At 39.7% G+C, this 20,142-nt stretch overlaps 1 protein-coding gene across 5 annotated transcripts in view; it reads left to right on the forward strand.

The window, feature by feature from the left end:
• Nucleotides 1-2,401: 2,401 nt before the first annotated feature.
• Nucleotides 2,402-20,142, forward strand: part of rpgr (retinitis pigmentosa GTPase regulator) — a 47,382-nt gene continuing 29,641 nt past the window's right edge. Inside the window, exons 1-9 of one of the 5 annotated variants that reach the window (XM_062977178.1) lie at nucleotides 2,402-2,544; nucleotides 6,240-6,365; nucleotides 7,299-7,391; nucleotides 8,260-8,322; nucleotides 12,043-12,201; nucleotides 13,697-13,846; nucleotides 14,304-14,462; nucleotides 16,983-17,138; nucleotides 19,848-19,972. In XM_062977178.1, the coding sequence (XP_062833248.1) occupies nucleotides 2,430-2,544; nucleotides 6,240-6,365; nucleotides 7,299-7,391; nucleotides 8,260-8,322; nucleotides 12,043-12,201; nucleotides 13,697-13,846; nucleotides 14,304-14,462; nucleotides 16,983-17,138; nucleotides 19,848-19,972 (1,146 nt within the window). In that variant the 5' untranslated portion in view covers nucleotides 2,402-2,429. Of the gene's footprint in view, nucleotides 2,545-6,224; nucleotides 6,366-7,298; nucleotides 7,392-8,259; nucleotides 8,323-12,042; nucleotides 12,202-13,696; nucleotides 13,847-14,303; nucleotides 14,463-16,982; nucleotides 17,139-19,847; nucleotides 19,973-20,142 lie in introns of those variants that run through there. The other 4 variants (XM_062977177.1, XM_062977176.1, XM_008107382.3 and 1 more) reach the window with 4 other exon arrangements.

Consider the following 20,142-nt stretch of genomic DNA (forward strand, 5'->3'; position numbering starts at 1 on the left):
CCAGACACTAGGTGGCGCTGTTAAGTATATGTAACAGGTAGAAGGCTCGGCGCACTGCGTTTTTGACCATTTCCTTCGATCTCGCTAGTGACAAAGAGCTGAAAAAAACACAAACACGCTCGCATTTCCGGTTCCAACTCGACTTCTCCATATTGAATATGACACTCACCAATGCAAAAACATGGGTTTAATTAATAGAATCAAAGGCTCTTCTCGGTTACAGTGTTCGCAAAATCCAGTTTTGAGTGGGAAAGTGTTAGTTTCTTCACTGACAACTGTTCTCCTCGGTTACTGTAATACCAGTGATTTTAGAAGGGCAAATAAAGCAAGCTAGGCATGAGAGTTTTGGACTTCAACTCCCAGAGTCACTCACCATTGGCTAAAGCAGCGGAGATTTCTGGGAGTAAAAGTTTTAAAAAAATCAAGATCCGGTAACTAAAATGTGAGAATCATGTGATATTTCCCAAACACTACTCTTCTGGGGATTTCGGACTTCAGCTGCCAGAATCCTTAATTATTGCCTAAATCAGCTGAGGCTTCTGATAGTTGAAGTCCAAAAACACCCAGAGTTAGGGAGTCAATCCAATTTCCCCCAAAAACTGGTGTTCTGAGACTTTTGGACTCCAACAGCCAGAATCTCTGACCATTGGCCAAGGCAGCTGAGATTGGCTTGCTGTGAGTTTTCCAGGCTGTATGGCCATGTTCCAGAAGCATTCTCTCCTGACATTTCGCCCACATCTATGGCAGGCATCCTCAGAGGTTATTGAGGTCTGTTGGAGACTAGGCAAGTGGGGTTTATATACCTGTGGAATGTCCAGGGTGGGAGAAAGTACTCTTGTCTGCTTGAGATAAGTCTGAATGATTAGCATTTAATGGTCTTGCAGCTTCAAAGCCTGACTGCATCCTTTGTTGGAAGGTGTTTAGCTGGCCCTGATTGTTTCCTGTCTGGAATTCCCCTCTTTTCTGAATGTTGTTCTTTATTTACTGTCCTGATTTTAGAGTTTTTAAATACTGGTAGCCAGATTCTGTTCATTTTCATGGTTTCCTCCTTTCTGTTGAAATTCTCCACATGCTTGTGGTTTTTCAATGGCTTCTCTGTGTAGTCTGACATGGTGGTTGTGAGAGTGGTCCAGCATTTCTGTGTTCTCAAATAATGTACTGTGTCCAGGTTGGTTCATCAAGAGCTCTGCTATGGCTGACGTCTCTGGTTGAGTTAGTCTGCAGTGCTTTGATTTGTGTTTCAGCTATGCTGCATTTGGTGGTCCCTATGTAGACTTGTCCACAGCAGCATGGTATACAGCAGACTGCTACAGAGGTGAGAGAATCCCACTTGTGCTTAGCATAAAAATCAACAAAATCTGGCTACCAGTATTAAAAAATATCTGAAATTAGGACAGTAAATAAAGAACAACACTCAAAAACAGGGGAAATCCAGGTATGAAACAATCATGGCCAGCTAACACCTTCCAGCAAATGATTCCCACAGGCAGGAAGCAGCCAGGCTTTGAAGCTGCACAGCCATTCTGTGACAAAATGAAAATCATGTGTAGTTCACGTTTGTCCCGTCCACACACTGTCTTTCCAGCGGAAAGATATGCCACGCAGATGAACAGTAAATATCTGGAACATTTCCCCTAAAAATTCACAGCAACAAATATACATTAATATGAGCAGTTGCATTGATTCACACAATGTCCTTTTAAGAGAGATTCAAATGGTCCTTTAGATGTCCATAAAAAATGTCTTTCTCCAGCAGCCTAGAAACAAAAACCTCTCTTGCTAAGCTCCTTTCCAAAACACATTGAGTTCCAGCAGAAAATGTAATTGTATCCAAAACTCCCAGGCTCAGCCGGCTCCCTGAGCGTGACCCAGCCAATCAGCTTGGTGCTTTACAATTATTCTGCTCACAGACACACACACACACCAGCTGATTTTTACATGCGGTAATACATTCAATGTTAATCAAGCTGGCCAATTGCAACATTCACACTTTCCTCCAACAGAACAAGAGTTCTTGGGCATTCCACAGATATATAAACCCCACTTGCCTAGTTTCCAACAGACCTCACAGCCTCTGAGGATGAGTGCCATAGATGTGGGTGAAATGCCAAGAGAGAATGCTTCTGGAACATGGCTACACAGTCCGGAGAATTCAAAGCAATTCCGGCTATGAAAGCCTTCGACAACCCAGCTGAGACTTCTGGGAGTTGGATTCCAAAAGCCTAGAGGACTAGGGAATGAGAATCTTTGGACCAATGTCCAAATACTTGAGCTTCGAAGTCTTTTGGACTTCAGCTCCCAGAATCCCTGATAATTGGCCGAGGCAGCGGAGGCTTCTGGGAGTTGAAGTCCAAAGGCCTGGGCTACACTTAGAGGAGAGGCGAAGCCGAGAACTTCCACGGCGGCTCGAGGCTAGACCGCCGCTCTCTATGGTGAAGGCAGCCTCGGTTGCTAGAGACAGAGGGTTTGTTTACTTCCGGCGGAGAGAGGCCCCTCCCCTTTCCCGCCTGCGTGCCATGGGGGAGGCCGAGGAGCAGGTGCCCGGTGAGTCCCTCCCGGCCCCTTCGTCGAACTTTGCCGGCGACCCCCGCCTGCTCTGACGTCACCCGCGGGGTCCCCGCCTCCCATTGTTCTCCCGCGCGCCCCTTTCGGGGGGGGGGGATTCCCTCCCTGTGGAAGCCACGCGGGGCGCGTCTGCGCTGCGGGACAGATGCAGGGTGACACCGCTTGAGCTGTCCGGGCGCAGGGCTATGGAAACCTGGCTGTTTGTGCATTGGTGAAACACCAGCACGCTTTGCAGAGAAGGCTAAAGACCCTGTAAAGCCAAAACTCATTATTCCACAGCACTGAGCCATGGTGGTTCAAGTGGTGTCAAACTGCATTAATTCTACAGTGTAGATGCATCCGTGCTTACATGGAAATAATCCCTTTCAATGTCTGGGACCTTTCCTTCAATTTTGAGCCCTTAATCTTCACTCTGTAATAATAATAATAATAATAATAATAACAACAACAACAACGGCATTGTCGAGGGCTTTCATGGCCGGAATCACTGGGTTGTTGTAAGTTTTCCGAACTGTATGGCCATGTTCCAGAAGCGTTCTCTCCTGACGTTTCTCCCATATCTGTGGCAGGCATCCTCAGAGGTTATGAGATCTGTTGGAAACTAGGCAATGGGGTTTATATGTATGTGGAATGTCCGGGGGGGGGGGGGAACTCCTGTCTGTTTGAGACAAGTGAATGTTGCAATTGCTCACCTTGATTAGTAATGAATAGCCTCGCAGCTTCAAAGCCTAGCTGCTTCCTGCCTGGGGTAATCCTTTGCTGGATGCCTGCCATAGATGTATGTGAAACTTCAAAAGAAAATGCTTCTGGAGCATGGCTATACAGCCTGGAAAACTCACAGCAGCCCAATGATTCCAGCCATGAAAGCCTCCGACAACACACAAAACACATACACATTGTAAAAATAAATAAATAAATAAATTCACATATTTAAATAAATTTCTATATACATACTAGCTTTGCCTGGCCACGTGTTGCTGTGGCTTAAGTGAATCATTTGTTGGCTAGGTGAAATAGCAGACAATAGCCTTGCAGTCTCAAAGCCTGGCTGTTTTCTGGAGTAGCTAGAGTAGCACCCTCAATCAAAGAGCCACTGTGAAGCCTGCCTACTTCCTTTGTAGGGGAATCATTGTTTGGCCAGCTTGAATTGCACTGAATAGTCCTGCAGCTTAAAAGCCTGTCCACTTTCTACATAGGGCATCCTTGATAGGCCAGTTGAATGGGACAGAGTAGCCTCGTGGCTTCAAAGCCTGGGGGTTTTCCATCTAGGGGAAATCTTGGTTGGCCAGGTTGAATAGCACTGAATGGCCTTACTGCTTGCAAGCCTGGCCACTTTCTACCTTGCGGAATCCTTGGTTGGCTAGTTTGACTAGCAATTAATAGTCCTGGTGTGCCAGGTATGAATGCTGCAATTAGCCACCTTGATTAGTATTTAATCGCCTTGCATAGAATCAGAGAATCATAGAATAGTAGAGTTGGAAGAGACCTCATGGGCCATCTAATCCAACCCCCCGCTAAGAAGCAGGAAATCGCATTCAAAGCACCCCCGACAGATGGCCATCCAGCCTCTGCTTAAAAGCCTCCAAAGAAGGAGCCTCCACCACAGTCCGGGGGAGAGAGTTCCACTGCCGAACAGCCCTCACAGTGAGGAAGTTCTTCCTGATGTTGAGGTGGAATCTCCTTTCCTGTAGTTTGAAGCCATTGTTCCGCGTCCTAGTCTCCAGGGCAGCAGAAAACAAGCTTGCTCCCTGCTCCCTATGACTTCCCCTCACATATTTATACATGGCTATCATGTCTCCTCTCAGCCTTCTCTTTTTCAGGCTAAACGTCTTCAAAGCCTGGCTACTTTCTGCCTGGGGGATCTTTTGTTGGGAGGTGTTAGCTGGCCCTGATTGTTTCCTTTCTGGAATTCCTAATTTCCCTGCTTTCAGAGTGTTGCTCTTTATTTACTGTCCTAATTTTAGAGATTATATTTTCTGTATTATTATACCACAGCAATTATTACATATTATATTTTTAATCTTATATTATCTGCTTAGAACTGGATTATATGAGGCCCCTTCTACACAGCTGTATAAAATCCACACTGAACTGGATTATATGGCAGTATGGTCTCAGGATAATCCAGTTCAAAGCAGATACTGCTTTGAACCTCATTGCTGCTTTTTAACTTTGTCTTATTAATGGTTCAATTTTAATCATATGTTTTAATTTTTCATTTGTGCGTTTTTGGTATTTGATGTTTTTGTATGTATACTTGTTTTGCATTTGTAAGCCGCCCTGAGTCCCTGTGGGGAGATAGAGGCGGAGTACAAGAATAAAATTATTATTATTATTATTATTATTATTATTATTATTATTATTATACTGTGGATTATTTGCCTTGGTATTCTGGATAACATAGCTGTGTGGAAGGGCCTTGATTGTACACTGCCATATAATCCAGTTCAAATTGAATAATCTGTATTTTATAGGCAGTGTGGATGAGGCGTAAGTGCACTCTGTCTCTGCCCTGAGTGCCATTTTGCCTGAGGGATTGTTAGGATATCAAGGGGGGGGGGGGGCTTAAAGGCAGCGGGGGGGGGGGGGGGGAGAAAGGCAGGGGAGCCTACTTTTCTAACTGGCAGTTAGTGGGAGAAAGGCTCGTCCTCATCCTCTGTAATTTGGACTATTTTTCTAGGGTTTTTTTTTTATTGAAAGATACCTTGGATGACTATGACTTTTGTGTGATTGGGTTCAGTGGTTTTGCTGTTTACTTCATACTAAAGTGCCACATCACATTTATATATATGGTGGTCGCGCAGTGTGTTATCCCGGGAGCGGAATGAGCGGACGCTGTTAGCCCCAGCTCCTGCCAACCTAGCAGTTTGAAAACATGCAAATGTGAGTAGATAAATAGGTACCGCTCCGACAGGAAGGTAACGGCGCTCCATGCAGTCATGCCGGCCACATGACCTTGGAGGTGTCTACGGACAACGCAAGCTCTTCGGCTTAGAAATGGAGATGAGCACCAATCCCCAGAGTCGGTCATGACTGGACTTAACGTCAGGGGAAACCTTTACCTATGGAATACAGGTACAGTATTCCAAAATCTGTAATCCTAAACACTTCTTGTCACAGCTTCTCTGGCTGCCGAACTGTTTCCAAGCACAGTTCAAAATGCTGATTTTGGCCCCTAAAGTCCAGGTTATGTGAAGGACTCTGTTCTTAAAGAACTAGCCTCTGTTTTGAAATCTGCTAGGGAGGCTCTTCACTTTGCCCTGTTACCCTCAACGGTATATTTGGTTGGAATACAGAAGAGTGCCTTCTTAGGTCCTTTCTACACTGACATTTAAGACAGATTATCAAAGCAAATAATCCACATCATCTGCTTTGAACTGGATTATATATCGTAGCTCAATGATATGCTATCATGAAGTTTGTAGTTTGGTGAGGCAGAGAAGGTTAAAACCTTGGAAAACTACAGCTCCCAAGACTCCATAGTATTGAGCCATGGAAGTTCAAGTGGTGTCAAACTGCATTCATTTTACTGTGTATATACACCCTAAGAAATAATGTATGTTTGTGTATTAGTAGCACCTGGGGCAGAGGCATCATGTGTTAGTAAGTAGCAAATGGCGGAATTATTGTATGAAATTAAACACCGACCAATATTTCAGCTCTTTCTTTTATAGAATCAGGTGCTGTATTCACATTTGGAAAATGCAAATTTGCAGAAAACGTGCCTAGCAAGTTCTGGTTTAAAAACGACAAGCCTTTGCACATATCCTGTGGAGATGAACATACTTCTGTTGTCACAGGTTCGTGTTAAGAGAGTAAGGACCACATTTCCCAATATTTATCTTTCTAATGCTGCAGTTTTATTGCTATTTATAAGCATTATAGGAAGATGTGTTCCAAAAATTAGAGGAAATTGACCTGCAGGTGTTCCCAATTGTTATGTATATATCAATTGTTTGTCTGAAACTTGTTTGGTTTTTTTTTACAAGTTGCAGAACATTTACAATTTAGTTTTGAAAATATCTTAGGAATTGTTTGGAAATTATGTGACAGTTTTGTGTCACTTGATAGATTAACAGAATGATAACAGAAGACTACAATTCACTTCCTAATATAATCACAATTGGCTACCATTCTGTATATGCAGGCTTGCCTGTAGTCAAGTGCTACTGAATTCTTTGGACTTTTCCTTTGTATAGACATATGCTGTACAGTGCTGGTTTGTTAGTTTTTCAAGGTTCAATAAGAGTCTTAATTAGCTCCCCTTGGAATTAATCAGAAGTCATAGTTGTTTAATAGCATTGAAATACCTAAGCAACTCAGGTCACATAAATATTAGTATTAGGTAACATCCGAACTGCCCAGAGAGATATAGAGAGAGGAAGAAATACAGGGTGTTTGAAAAAGAACTCCCTAGTTTTAATGTATCTACACTTAAAACTAGGAAGTTCTTTCTCAAACACCCTGTATTTTATTTTAAAAGATTGTGACTGTACTACTGAACTATAATGAGATATAGTGAGTTAATTTTCAAAATGTTTTAATTCCAACTATTTAGCCACTCCTGTGACTGGCTACAATTCTATTTTTATGTTTTTGGTTCTAGCTTATTAGTTCCTTCAATATATGATTTGTGCATAACACCTTTGTTTTGAGATATGGCAAAAGACCAGCTGAAGTGATGTCATGATATGGAATAGACATTTACATTTTTTGATGTCTATTTTCTGTAGAAAATGGTAAGCTTTATATGTTCGGAAGCAACAACTGGGGACAACTAGGATTTGGAAGTAAGAATGCCGTCAACAAGCCCACTTGTGTGAAAGGTTTGTTTTAATTTTTTTTTGCATTTATAATATATGTCTTAAGCAGCTCTTTATTTTCACTTTAGATATCTAGAAAACGTAATGTCCTGTTATATGTCTTAGCTCATTAAAACATGCCTTTGCAGAAGACTATTTGTTCCTAGTATTTTCAAATGTTAATGTCTATGGTTCTCCTTTTCTTTTAAAATGTTTTTTCTTTTTTGTTCATCCTGGATACGGTGGTAAATGTGAATTTGGATTACTTTTCAGTGATGAAGGCAGAAGCACAAAGGACCAGCTCTGTTTTCAAACTTGGGGACAGTGTGTGTGTGTGTGTGTGTATGCTTGCCACTGCAGAAAGATTTGTTGTAATGAGTCTACACTACAATATAATATAATTCAAAGAAGATAATCTGGATTTTATGTGTCGGATTTTATATGACAGCTGTATAAAATCCACATTTTCTTCTTTGAACTGGATTATATATGGCAGTGTAGACTAGGATAATCCAGTTCAAAGCAGATAATGAGTATTGTCTGCTTTGATAACCTGGAGAATCTGGCAGTGTAGAAGGGGCCTAAAAGGACCTATTTTTAAAATAAAGTTGTGGCCTTACTGGTCTTTTCCACAATGCAAGACTGGATCTACACTTCCAAACTGCATTCTATTTTCATTGTAGACTCCTATAATATAGTACAGTTACAAACTATATTATAAGGCAGTGTAGATCCTCAGTGTGATTAGAGGGTCCAGCTTAACATTGCTGCAGTATCTCATCACTGATCATCTATGCTTAGATTGCTCAATAATACTTTTAAAGCTGGCACACTGAACCCATTCAGTAGATTTAACTTCTAAAATAGTAATGATTGTGTCTTTAATCCATAGCTTTAAAACCAGAAAAAGTAAAACTAGCTGCTTGTGGAAGAAACCACACTTTGATTTGTACAGGTATGTAATTTATGTTGTCTATGTACAAAATATGCTTGTTGCACTTACATTCTGAGGAAAAGCTTGGACCTTGAATTCAAAAATAGAGTTGTGTTATTTCTTAATATCAGTATGCAAAGGGAGGTTGTAGGACCTTTGAGACTAACTGAGGCCAAGGGGTTGGTAGCATACGCTTTGATAGGCTGATTCTGCTTCCTGAGATGCCTTCGCATGGACCTTGTCACAGATGCATAAATATAAGAAGCTGCTGTATACTAAGCTGCAAGTAATACTCCTTTATGATGCAAAATGCTTACTTTGACTGAGGCACAGCTCGCAAATCATCTTTCTTGAGATTAGGGAGGGAGCCTTTGAGTAAATGCACTTAAGCCTTTCCAGTTTCCATTTCAGGGCTTCTTTCCCTTTGCTTCTTCTCTGACAATTTCCTGTAGATAATCATTTCTAGAAAGGCATATGGCATTTGGAAGGCCACAAGATGCCCACCTCTGCTTCTCAAATCATTGCCAAGGACATTTGTAGACACCATGCTGATTTCCTAGGTAATAAGGTTTGCAAGACACAGACTTGGGGACAATATGGCCTTTCCCCACTTTCCAAAATAAAGATAAGATACTCATATATGTGCATTAACCATAGTCAATGGTGACAGGTGATGGGAGTTATCTTTCAAGAACCTCCAGAGCCTTCAAGTTGACTGGCTTTGTGATAATGATGTAGGTGAACTACAACAACTTTCCCATCAAAAACGCTCATTGTTTGTGATAGCCATGTGTAGGGTCGGCAGGGAACTTCTCTGATATCATCCCTCTGTAATGAGACAGATAGGTTTTTATATATGAATGAATGTAGGAGAACTCCATTCAGGGTTGGCATAATCTTCTCTATGTGCTTGTTCACCTTACTACTACTACTACTACTACTACTACTACTACTAATTCCGTGTTTGACTACAACTCTCAGAATACCCCAGTCAGCATGGCCATAAACTGCAAGCTGTAGCTCAAAAAGGAGCTTTCCAAGCTTTGCCTTTTCTTCTCACACCTCACTAAAATGAGATAGCATACACAAGAATGTCTTTTGAATTCATGGTGCAGAATTGATGGTGGAACAAACTATATGAAATGAAATGACAATTTGAAACATTAATCGCCTCAAGCAGTTAATTATATAGCAGTGTGAATCATGTTCTTTGGATTTATTTTTCTTGAGCAGTGAAGTGCTTTTCAGTATGACAGGCTGTATTTTTCTTTCTGCCAAGTGAAATAGGCCAATTGGTTGAGAAAGAAAAAGAAAAATAAGTGGGAGGAAGTGACACCTCTAGCCCTGCCCACTGAACCAAACACGGTATTGATCTGAGTGGTGAGAGGGGAGTTCATCAATGTCCTCCCTCTCTCACCCACTGGTTGCTTTTAGAGTGAACTGGGGAGAGAGCTGGGAAATGTCCCATTTTATTAAGCAGGCCTTGAAATTGTCAGTCATCACAGTGAGATAAATAATTCCTTGTTAATCCCCTAAACCAAATTAAAAAGGAGTTTCCTCCACTTCCACTTCCCTCATCTCCCTGACATGGCTCCTCATTAGAGTGGGTTGCAAAGTGTTCGAAACAAAACACTATCGGGAACATTCACTTAGAGAAAGAGATAAACAAGTTCCCCCTCCCTCATAAAAAGCTAAGGCTGGGAGATGTGCGCACACATCCATATGTATATGTGGATGTGTGTCAATACTTGACTTTCCAAATAACAGGTAGCCCGTTTTCTCTCCCCATCAACATGTTAGAAAGGCAGAAAAAAATATATTGGAAAATATTTCTTCTAATCGCTGGAGGCACTATTTTTATTAGCGGGAAGGAAATTGTTATCAGGGTAAACTATTTGCCCCATTCACCTCTCTTTATGATAGTCTGGGTATTCCCACATTCCCAACTGTAAACTAGAAGATGGTTGAAAAGGAGAGGGTTTCCTTTCTTAATTTTTCCCACATCAACAGCATTTTTGTGAGGCGCATGGAAACTGTATAGTCTCTCCTCCTTTCCTATCTCAAGACATGTGTCCCATAATGGATGTCAACGTGCCCCTTAAATCCAGTCAATAACATTTTATTGTTTGCACTTAGAGCAACACAAATTGAAAGTATGTGTGTGAGAGAGGGAGAAAGGATATGAATAATGCATGTGTGCATTCACATACTAGATCTATGTACCTCTTAAAGGTTTGCCTTCCTCCCCACCCTCCCTCTCTCGCCCCCTCTCCTTGTTTCAAGCTATTATTTATGCTCATAGGAATTGTCAACCGAATTCTAGCAAAGGTTATTTTTATTTGGTGTTGGAACGAAACCATAAATCATTTCTACCTTTAAATATTGATTTCCAGCTTTGACTTAAAACTATTTCTACTGTTTTATGCATTTGCAAACTAGAATACATCTTTGTAGCAAAGATTCCACATATACTGGCTTGTTTGTAAGGTATTTTAAAGATAAAGCTGATTGCATGAAGTGTGATTTCAACTCTACAGTTGTATGAGATCACTTTTCAGTGGTGTTCGGAGCATCAACAGTTCTTTTGGATGACTTTAAGTTACTGGGGTGTTGCGTGGGTTCTTTAAGTTAGTATCTATTGAAATTGTGAGAAAACAGTATGGCAAAACCTAGTAAAATTGAATAGGGATGGCTATGTGGTCATGGCTAGTGCCTTCTTGTTGGAAGAAGCCATCCTGGGCCACCTGAAGGAGGCAGGAGTATGTCCTCTTAAATCCTGATGGACCAAGAAGATCTGATGATCTGACCATCTAAGAACTGAGCATCCAATCGTAAACATCCAACTCAAGTTTTGATTTGCTAGTCTTTTTTTTTTTTGGAACTCTTTTCCAAGTGCTGGATTTCATCTACAAAGTCTTGTATGATTGAGATCTCAGTACAGTAGAGTCTCACTTATCCAACATAAACGGGCCGGCAGAATGTTGGATAAGCAAATATGTTGGATAATAAGGAGGGAATAAGGAAAAGCCTATTAAACATCAAATTAGGTTATGATTTTACAAATTAAGCACCAAGACATCATGTTATATAACACATTTGACAGAAAAAGTAGTTCAATACACAGTAATGCTATGTAGTAATTACTGTATTTATGAATTTAGCACCAAAATATCACGATGTATTGAAAACATTGACTAAAAAAATGCGTTGGATAATCCAGAACGTTGGATAAGTGAGACTCTACTGTATCTCAAATGGTCCATCTTTCCCCTTATGTGCCCAGACCCTTGTGATTCACTCTGTAGTTCCACCAAGAGATGCTCAAAGGTTGGTGACAAAATATGGACCTTTTCTATAGTAGCCTCCTGGTTTCGGAATTCTCTCCCCAAGGACTTTGTGTCAAATGCGTCCTCTATTTAGTGCCATGCAAAACCATTTTTCTCTGTCCTTAATATCAGATTTGTTTAATGGCCTGGTTTTGATGATTATGTTTGTTGTTCGCTCCTATATTAAATGATGTTGTACAGAATCAGTGGCTAAAAGACAGATTGTTTTCTGCTCTTCAACTGACAATGTCATAAATGCCTACAATTTAGATCTAGACTAAAATGTCTCAACTGCCAGGATGAAGATGAATCTTAGAGGAACTGTGAGGTGGTCGGAATTGGTCTGTAGGATTTTGTTGTTGTTGCTGTAACAAATGAGACTGTGCTTACTCTATGTGTGCTTTTCTGTATGCAGAACAAGGAAATGTATATGCTGCTGGAGGGAACAGTGAAGGGCAGTTGGGATTAGGTGACACAGAAGAACGCAGCACATTTCATCTAATTAGTTTTTTTACCAAGCAGCACAAGATCAAACAGCTGGCAGCTGGATCCTACACATCAGCAGTGCTAACTGGTGAGCCCAACATCTAACATGTATCTTACGGAAAAGAGAGCAATTTAATTAATGGCTTTGATGCCTCTGTTTAGTAGTTGTTGAATCAAACTTGTTTGGTTGCCCCCAAGCGAAATATTTATAATGATGCATTATAAAAATGATGAAAACATATTTTAGAAACTGGTACAGAATATCCTCAGCTGAATCTTAACTATATCTCTGAACAAAACTGTTATATAATTTCAAGAGCACTTTAACTATCATTACTACATCTTAAGCTGTCATAAATGTGTGTTAAGTGAGTTATATTAACTGCAGTGCTAGTTGATAGAGAAAGGTTTACTCAGGCAACCTTGGAATAGTGTTGATTTTAAGTATCAGAATTTTTTGAAAAATAAGAATCAAGATTTTCTAGTTTACATTTAATGGTGTAGATCTTGATCTCGCTAAAGACAGAGTAGATGTGAATATGCAAGAGAAACAGGTTCTAAAACTGAGATATCCCGATTTTGATGAATTCAGAATTACTCTGAAAATAACAGTGTGCTTACATTCTAATGAAACCCACATATCTGAATATGTATTAAGAGTATATTCATAATTGACATTCATGACAAACAGTTAATTAAATAGAATCTTCAAGGAGTTTTCGAAGGCTTTCATGGCCGGGATCACAGGGTTGTTGTATGTTTTCTGGGCTGTATGGCCATGTTCTAGAAGTATTCTCTCCTGACGTTTTGCCCACATCTATGGCAGGCATCCTCAGAGGTTATGAGGCTCTGAGGATGCCTGCCATAGATGTGGGCGAAACGTCAGGAGAGAATACTTCTGGAACATGGCCATACAGCCTGGAAAACATACAACAACCCCAGTCTTCAAGGATTTAAACAGATTTAATCACTAAGATTGAGTCCTTTGAAGAAGCAGTTATAATGATTTAAATAAATTTGCTTTAAATCAAATCAATCTTGTCTTGGGATATGTAGTTCAGTGGAATATATTAGAGCTTTTTTTGTAGTGAATGATATTTTTATATATAATATATATCCTATGTATAGTTATTTTGTATATAATATGCTCCTGGTGTACTTCTGTGTGCTTTTTGTAAAAAGTACTTGTGTATAAAAGGATATCACAGTTAATAACCAGTTTCCAAGTATAACCCACTGGCTCTGATTACACACAGAACTGAGACCTTTGTGGTATTTTCTGAGCTCTCCCCTTTCTTTCTTTTGAAAAAAAAAGAAAAGGTTTTCTTCTAAAGTGCCAGAACTCCAACCAACATAATTATTAGACCTTCTAGCTGGGGGATTCTGGAAATCGTAGTTCAAAAATAAATATTCTATGTTGTGTTTATTACATGTTGTTTTAAAAGCTTTCCTATTTCAGTCTATTCAGAGTTATAAAGTCACATGATTTAATGCTAAGATTGTAGTTTAAAATCACAGTTGCTGTGTTTTGTATTATTTATCTCTTTAAACAATACAGTATTTATACATTTTCCTTTTATTAGAGGATGGACAACTTGTTATGTGGGGAGACAATTCCGAAGGACAAATTGGCTTGGGTGATAAAGCTTATGTGTCTGTTCCTCATCAAGTGGACATTGGAAAACCAGTCTCCTGCATCTCTTGTGGGTATTACCACTCTGCCTTAATAACACGTAAGTGTGGAAAACCACACATACACATAGATCTGTATGTTAAGTCACTAACATTAAGCCTTTTTTTTTTTTTGCAAACACAAAAATCCCCCTTTTCGATTCAAGTGTGAGAAGCACAGTCTTTAATATCATCTTGTGGGCAGGCAAAGTTGGATGGTTTTTCCCAGTGAACATAGTTTTGTATTGAGCAGATCCAAGGCGGTGTCTACTCCATCTCAAGGCTACCATTCTTGTTCACGGTTTTGCAGAGCTACCACAGTGATAGAGCTCTCCAAGAGTGTAACAGAAATTTCAGCAGAGTATATGTCCTCCTATGCTAGAAAAAAAGTTTGGTTTTAAAAAAATATTCAAATGTAAATGTTGGAAGGTAGCACTTGTTATGAAGAAAGCATACTAAAATATTTCCCTTTTTCTCTCCCTGGCATCAATTACAACCTGACTGCTTTGTTTTCTGCAGAAGATGGCGAGCTTTATACTTTTGGGGAGCCTGAGAATGGGAAACTAGGTTTGTCACCAAAGCAACTAAAAAACCACAAGCTTCCTCAACTTGTTTCTGGAATTTCTGGTAAAGTCAGTAAAGTTGCATGTGGAGGAGGACATACAGTAGTACTTGCAGGTATAAGTTAAATTTTAATGTTTTTGTTCAGTGTTCCTTGACTGGGAGGGGTGGGTTCATGCATATATTTTTTCCATCTTAAAATCATGCTAAGTTTGCACATATCAACATCCACAGAACTCTTAGCAAATTTTATGTAGTGTGTCAATATGGGAGGAGAACTTTCCAAAAGACATTGTAGAATGTTTGGTGTGGCTGGTGATGGAAGAACAAGGAGAGGGCCTTTTCAGTGTCTACTCCCAGACTTTAAAATTCCCTTGATAGAGAGGCCAGTATGGCTCCAACTCTGTTGTCCTTCTACAAGCAAATCAAAATGTGTTTCAAACATCACAGGATTAAGTTCCAAAGGTTTTAATCAAAAGCATGGATTTAACTTGTCATTTAAAATGTATGTGTATTTACTAGTGAAAGAACAGGATCAAGGGGGCTGTATCAATTTTATAAGTGGAGAACCTATAGCTCATTATGACCACTGGTCTAGACAGTTCGTAATTTGATCCTGTAGAATAGGTTAAACATATTAGTGCTGAAAATGGAGAAACAAACAGAACTCTAAACAGATAACAAGGTGCAATGAACAACAGAATGTGCTGCATTTAAATCACTTTCTCATACATTTATTAATAGTAGATAGTACGAAAAACCAGTCAATCAGAATGTCTTCAAAATGCTTTGAGAATTGATCTTAATGGAATTGTGTTTGAAGGTAAACACTCACAGAATCATTTACTGTGTTTAACATCACTGTATAGATTTGCGGAGTACATGGTTCACTGAGACATGGTTCACTGGGAATAACTCCCATTGGCACAGTTAACTTAATAATAATAATAATAATAATAATAATAACCACAACCACAACCACAACTTTATTTATATCCTGCCACCATCTCCCGAAAGGGGCTTGGGACGGCTTATAAAACAGCACAATGTGAGTGCTACACCAAACATACAAAATACATCAAAATTTCAAATATCAGTAATAACACCAATTAACATAAAAACAGCAACGGATAACATAAAATGACATATTACAGTAATTAACAGAACCAAATCAATTTAAATAAAATACTCAATAAAAACCCAACAGCAGCTACTAGTTAAAACAAGCTATGCAACCAAGTTGAACAGCCCAGCTTCAACCCAGTTAAAATGTCAACATTAAAGTGCCAGAGTAGAACATCAATCTGTTTAAGTCATCCAATTTAGCTGGTGCCTTAACCATTGTCAAAGACCTGCTTAAAAAGCTACATCTTCAACTCCCTCTGAAAGCATTGAATTGTGTGGGGCTGCCTGATTTCCCTGGGAGGGGGCATTCCAAAGCCAGGGGGCCACCACCGAGAAGGCCCTTTCCCTCGACCTCTCCCACCAAATGCACTTGAGGTGGGACCGAGAGGAGGGACTCCCTGGCATATCTTAGAGCCCATGTAGGTTCATAGGAGGAGATGCAGTTGCGTAGGTAGGCGGGATACAGACATAGCGCTTTGTAGGTAATAACCTGCACTTTGAATTGGGACCGGAAACTTATCGGCAGCCAGTGGAGCTGCTTTAATAGGGGCATGGTATGCTCCCTATAGCTAGCCCCAGTTAGAAGTCTTGCTTCCTAACATTGCTCTGTGCCATATATTTATACTGGAGGAAAAGGAGACTTGGACCTATATTCAGCTGTTTTTCCGAGCTAGAGCAGCATGAAACAATGGGCACACTGTACTTGGTGCGGAGAAGGGATTCAAATGTGAAGCAAATTAAAGCTCAGGGACATTAGTCAAGATGCCTTTTAATTTTCTTGTAGTTACTTTCTATCTGAAGCTTGTAGATAGCTTTTAGGTTCTTCACAGAATTGAAATAGCCTTTAAAATAGTGCTGGACTTTCAGTTTTCTGAAAAAATAGAACTCCCCATAGTTCTGACCGCACATTTTTTGTTATTAAAAAATTCAGAATAATGATAGATTTTAAGGAGCTAAAGCAATAGTAAACAGGGCTTCATAAGTAAATCTGGAAAATTTGGGACTTTAAAAAACTAGTTATTTTATTTTGCTCCTGAATTTCTCCAGTAGATGGAGCTTTAATAATGAATATCATACAAAGACAGGTATTTACACTTGTATCATGGATAAAATTGTCTCAAAGGTTCTAATCTGTTTGTGTATTTCCTTATCTATTCAGTAATGTGCATGGCTTTTGACAAATGATATTTTTCAATTACAATATTACAAATGGAAAACATCAGGATTATCATTGTCTACATAATTATAATGTGCTAATTATACAAAGTTCAGTATGTGAGGTAGTCACATACTGAACTTTCCAGTCTATTTAGAAGCAATGGGGAACAGATAGTGACAACTTTCCCCCTGACCTTCTTGAACCATATTCCTTCCTCTTTGTGTTGAAAATGCAGTATTATTAAAATGAAAATTTTACAGAATTCTACATTCTGTTTTATGTAGAGCATAATTATGTAGAGTACTGTATATGCAGAGTATAGTTTTGATGTGTATTTCTCCCTTTCCACCCAGAAGGAGATGTCTACACTTTTGGCCTTGGTCAGTATGGACAGCTTGGACATGGCACATTTGTTTTTGAAACCTCAGAACCAAAAACTGTGGATCATTTGGGAAAGCATAAAATTTGTCATATTGCATGTGGGGAAAATCATACAGCTTTAATAACAGGTATATATGTTTTCAGCTCTGTTGTATCTTTATAGTGATATTTGTGCAATTTTGCATATGATATAAAGTTATATATCATAACAAAAATAATATGCTTGTGTGTTTCTTTTTCCCTCGATACTGAGGGGACCTTAAGGGTGTGCTAAAGTACTCTTAAAATCTATAAAACAATTCAGGCACTGGATTCAGACCTTTGGGGTCTGCAAAAACTCAAACAACATAATGTAGTTGTTTGAGTGTTGTACAAGAACAAAATAAAATAAAATGCATAGATGTAGGATGGGTGACACCTGGCTCAAATACCATCCACGTGAAAGGGATCTAGGAGTCTTAGACTACAAACTGAACATGAGCCAACAGCAGGGGGGCCCAAACTAAGGCCTGCAGGCCAGATACGGCCCTCCAAACTAATTTACCTGGCCCCCTCCCTAAACTTTGAACTTAATGTCGCCTTAAGTCTGAAATGTCTTGAAGGCACACAACAACAAAAATCTCAATTAACTTGACTATCTCATCAGCCAAAAGCAGGCCTACACATACTGGTAAGTTTTATATTAGTTAAAATTGTTCTTTATTTTAAATATTGTATTGTTCTTTCATTTCTCTTGTGCTATGTGCAGTGTGCATAGAAATTGGTTCATGCTGTGTTCAAACTATAGTCCAGCCTCCCAGTAGTCTGAGGGACTGTGAACTGGCCCTCTTCTTAAAAGTTTGAGGATCCTTGGTCACCAGTGTGATGCAACTGCTAAAAAAGTCAGTGGGTTTTAGACTGCATCAATAGGAGTATAGTGTCTAGATCAGTGGTTCTCAACTTGGGGTCCCCAGATATTTTTGGCCTTCAACACCCAGAAATCCTAAGCTGGTAAACTGACTGGGATTCCACCTAAACATTAGGAAGAATTTCCTGATGATAAGAGCTGTTTGGCAATGGAAGATGCTACCTTGGGAGTGTGGTGGAAGGGGGCTCAGAAATAAAAATGCATTAGGTGACATTGGAAATATATTATTAGGGTTTTGTTTGTTTTTTGAAAAAACAACTCTGCAGTGACTTGGTTGACATGAGGCACCAAACTTGGGATATGTTATTGAGACAGTGCTTCAGTTTTATCCTCCACATTGTTCTAAATTTAGTCAAATGTGATTTTCTATATTAAATTTCAATTTCACAAACCATTTTGTTTCCAAATCAAGCTCAGACAAAAAGTTTGAAATGTGTTCAAGGAGCACATACATGAATCAAGCTTTCAAGTGCTTATAATAATAATGGAAGACTTTGTAAAATGTGTAAAATCAAGCAAGCTTTGTAGTCAGCCTTAGCAAATAGTGGCTTTTTGAAGAGTGTTAACCTGCCTCATGACATTTAGATTCCAGCCTAAGTATACATCATTAAAGTTTAACTATGCATCAGTCTCAATATACATCATTAATTTAATGATGTCATCAAGGATTCTGAATAAAGCTTCATGCTGTGCCATAAATATGTCCACCAGTTGTGCTTTCCAATCTGTCCAAGGTTATGCAAATTTAATTTATGCATTATTGATGCAGTTTGGGGATTGTTGATGTTTTTCCAACTAATCTTTGGAGAAAGCAATTTCTCCTTTTAGTCAGCTTGCATCAATATCAATTGACTGGATATCCTGTGAATTTGGCATAGTTGCTTTACATTTTTGTTTCCTCCTCAAATTGTATTCTGCAATCAAAATTTCTACATATCAGTGAGGAATTTGGGACTGAAGAGTGAAAAAATATTCAGCAAATAGTAGACATGGGCCCGAACTTTGTCTCATCCATTTGATTTGTGTTCTTGTTTTGTACCATCCATTCGGATGGCACGGAAGGGGAAGGCCCCTCCTGGAACAAAAATCAACCCGATACGAAAGGCAGGCAGGAGCTGGTACCAGCTCCAAACCTGCTTTTCTGATTGACATGGGCCCAAAGCGCCAGGGCCTGGCAAAGCCTGCAGCTGAACGCAGAGTAAGGAGCACTCCTTCCTCAGTGCTCGGCTGCAGGCAATCCGGTGCTTTGGGCCTATGGGTGCAGGTTTTGGGTCTACATGCCTGGCCCTCACAGGGCCTGCAGCCGAGTGCCAAGTAAGGAGCGTTCCTTACCGGGCACTTGGCTACAGGCCCTGTGAGGCCTGGGCGTGTAGGCCCAAAGCCTGCACCCGTAGGCCCAGATGCTTTGGGCCTACGGGTGAAGCCCCCCCCCCCCCAAATAATGGGCCCAAAGAAAACAGATCTTTCGGCACCAAAGACAAAGAACAAATATCTGCCCTCCCAATTTTGGGAGGCTCAATCGAAACGGATTGGGGCCCTCACCGAAAGCGGGAACACAAACGGATCAAGGTTTGCCCCGAATGCATATCACTAGTAAAAAGGCCTTGAAGGTAAAGTTGAAAGTGTGACTCCATTTATTTCACAAGTTTTCAAAATCACCACTAGGTGGTACAGACAGATTGATAGGAATGGCTGGTCATTTCATAGCTATATCGGTTCTATTGCTTTTCATGTAACTTATTTTATTTCTGTTATGTTAATGAAATGTTTATCTTACAGAGAAAATCATATTTTAGAATTTTTCACTCTTGGAGCTAAAATGATTTTTGTTGTGAAATTATTTTGTTTCTTCCAGGATTATATTTTTGTCCATTCCGTTTGACACTCTTCCTCATCTTACATTACTAAATGTACTTCTCTCCACATTTAGAGAATGGCCTCATGTATACCTTTGGAGATGGACGGCATGGCAAGTTAGGACTTGGGGAAGAAAATTACACCAATCAATTTGTACCTACCTTATGTTCCAATTTTTTGAGATTTATTGTACATTCGGTAAGGCAGCAGGTTTTCTTTTTCCTTCACACTTTGAAATGCTTATGTTTTATTTAAAGGAACCCTGTTTAAAGCTTTCCATATGCTGTACAGCATTATGTTCTTTAATTATAGATGAGCATTGAACAAAATGGAAATCCTTTGGATGATTAGTTTATCATTTCTCCTTC

The sequence above is a fragment of the Anolis carolinensis genome, chromosome 3 (genome assembly GCF_035594765.1).
Source record: "Anolis carolinensis isolate JA03-04 chromosome 3, rAnoCar3.1.pri, whole genome shotgun sequence".
Taxonomy (NCBI): Eukaryota; Metazoa; Chordata; class Lepidosauria; order Squamata; family Dactyloidae; genus Anolis; species Anolis carolinensis.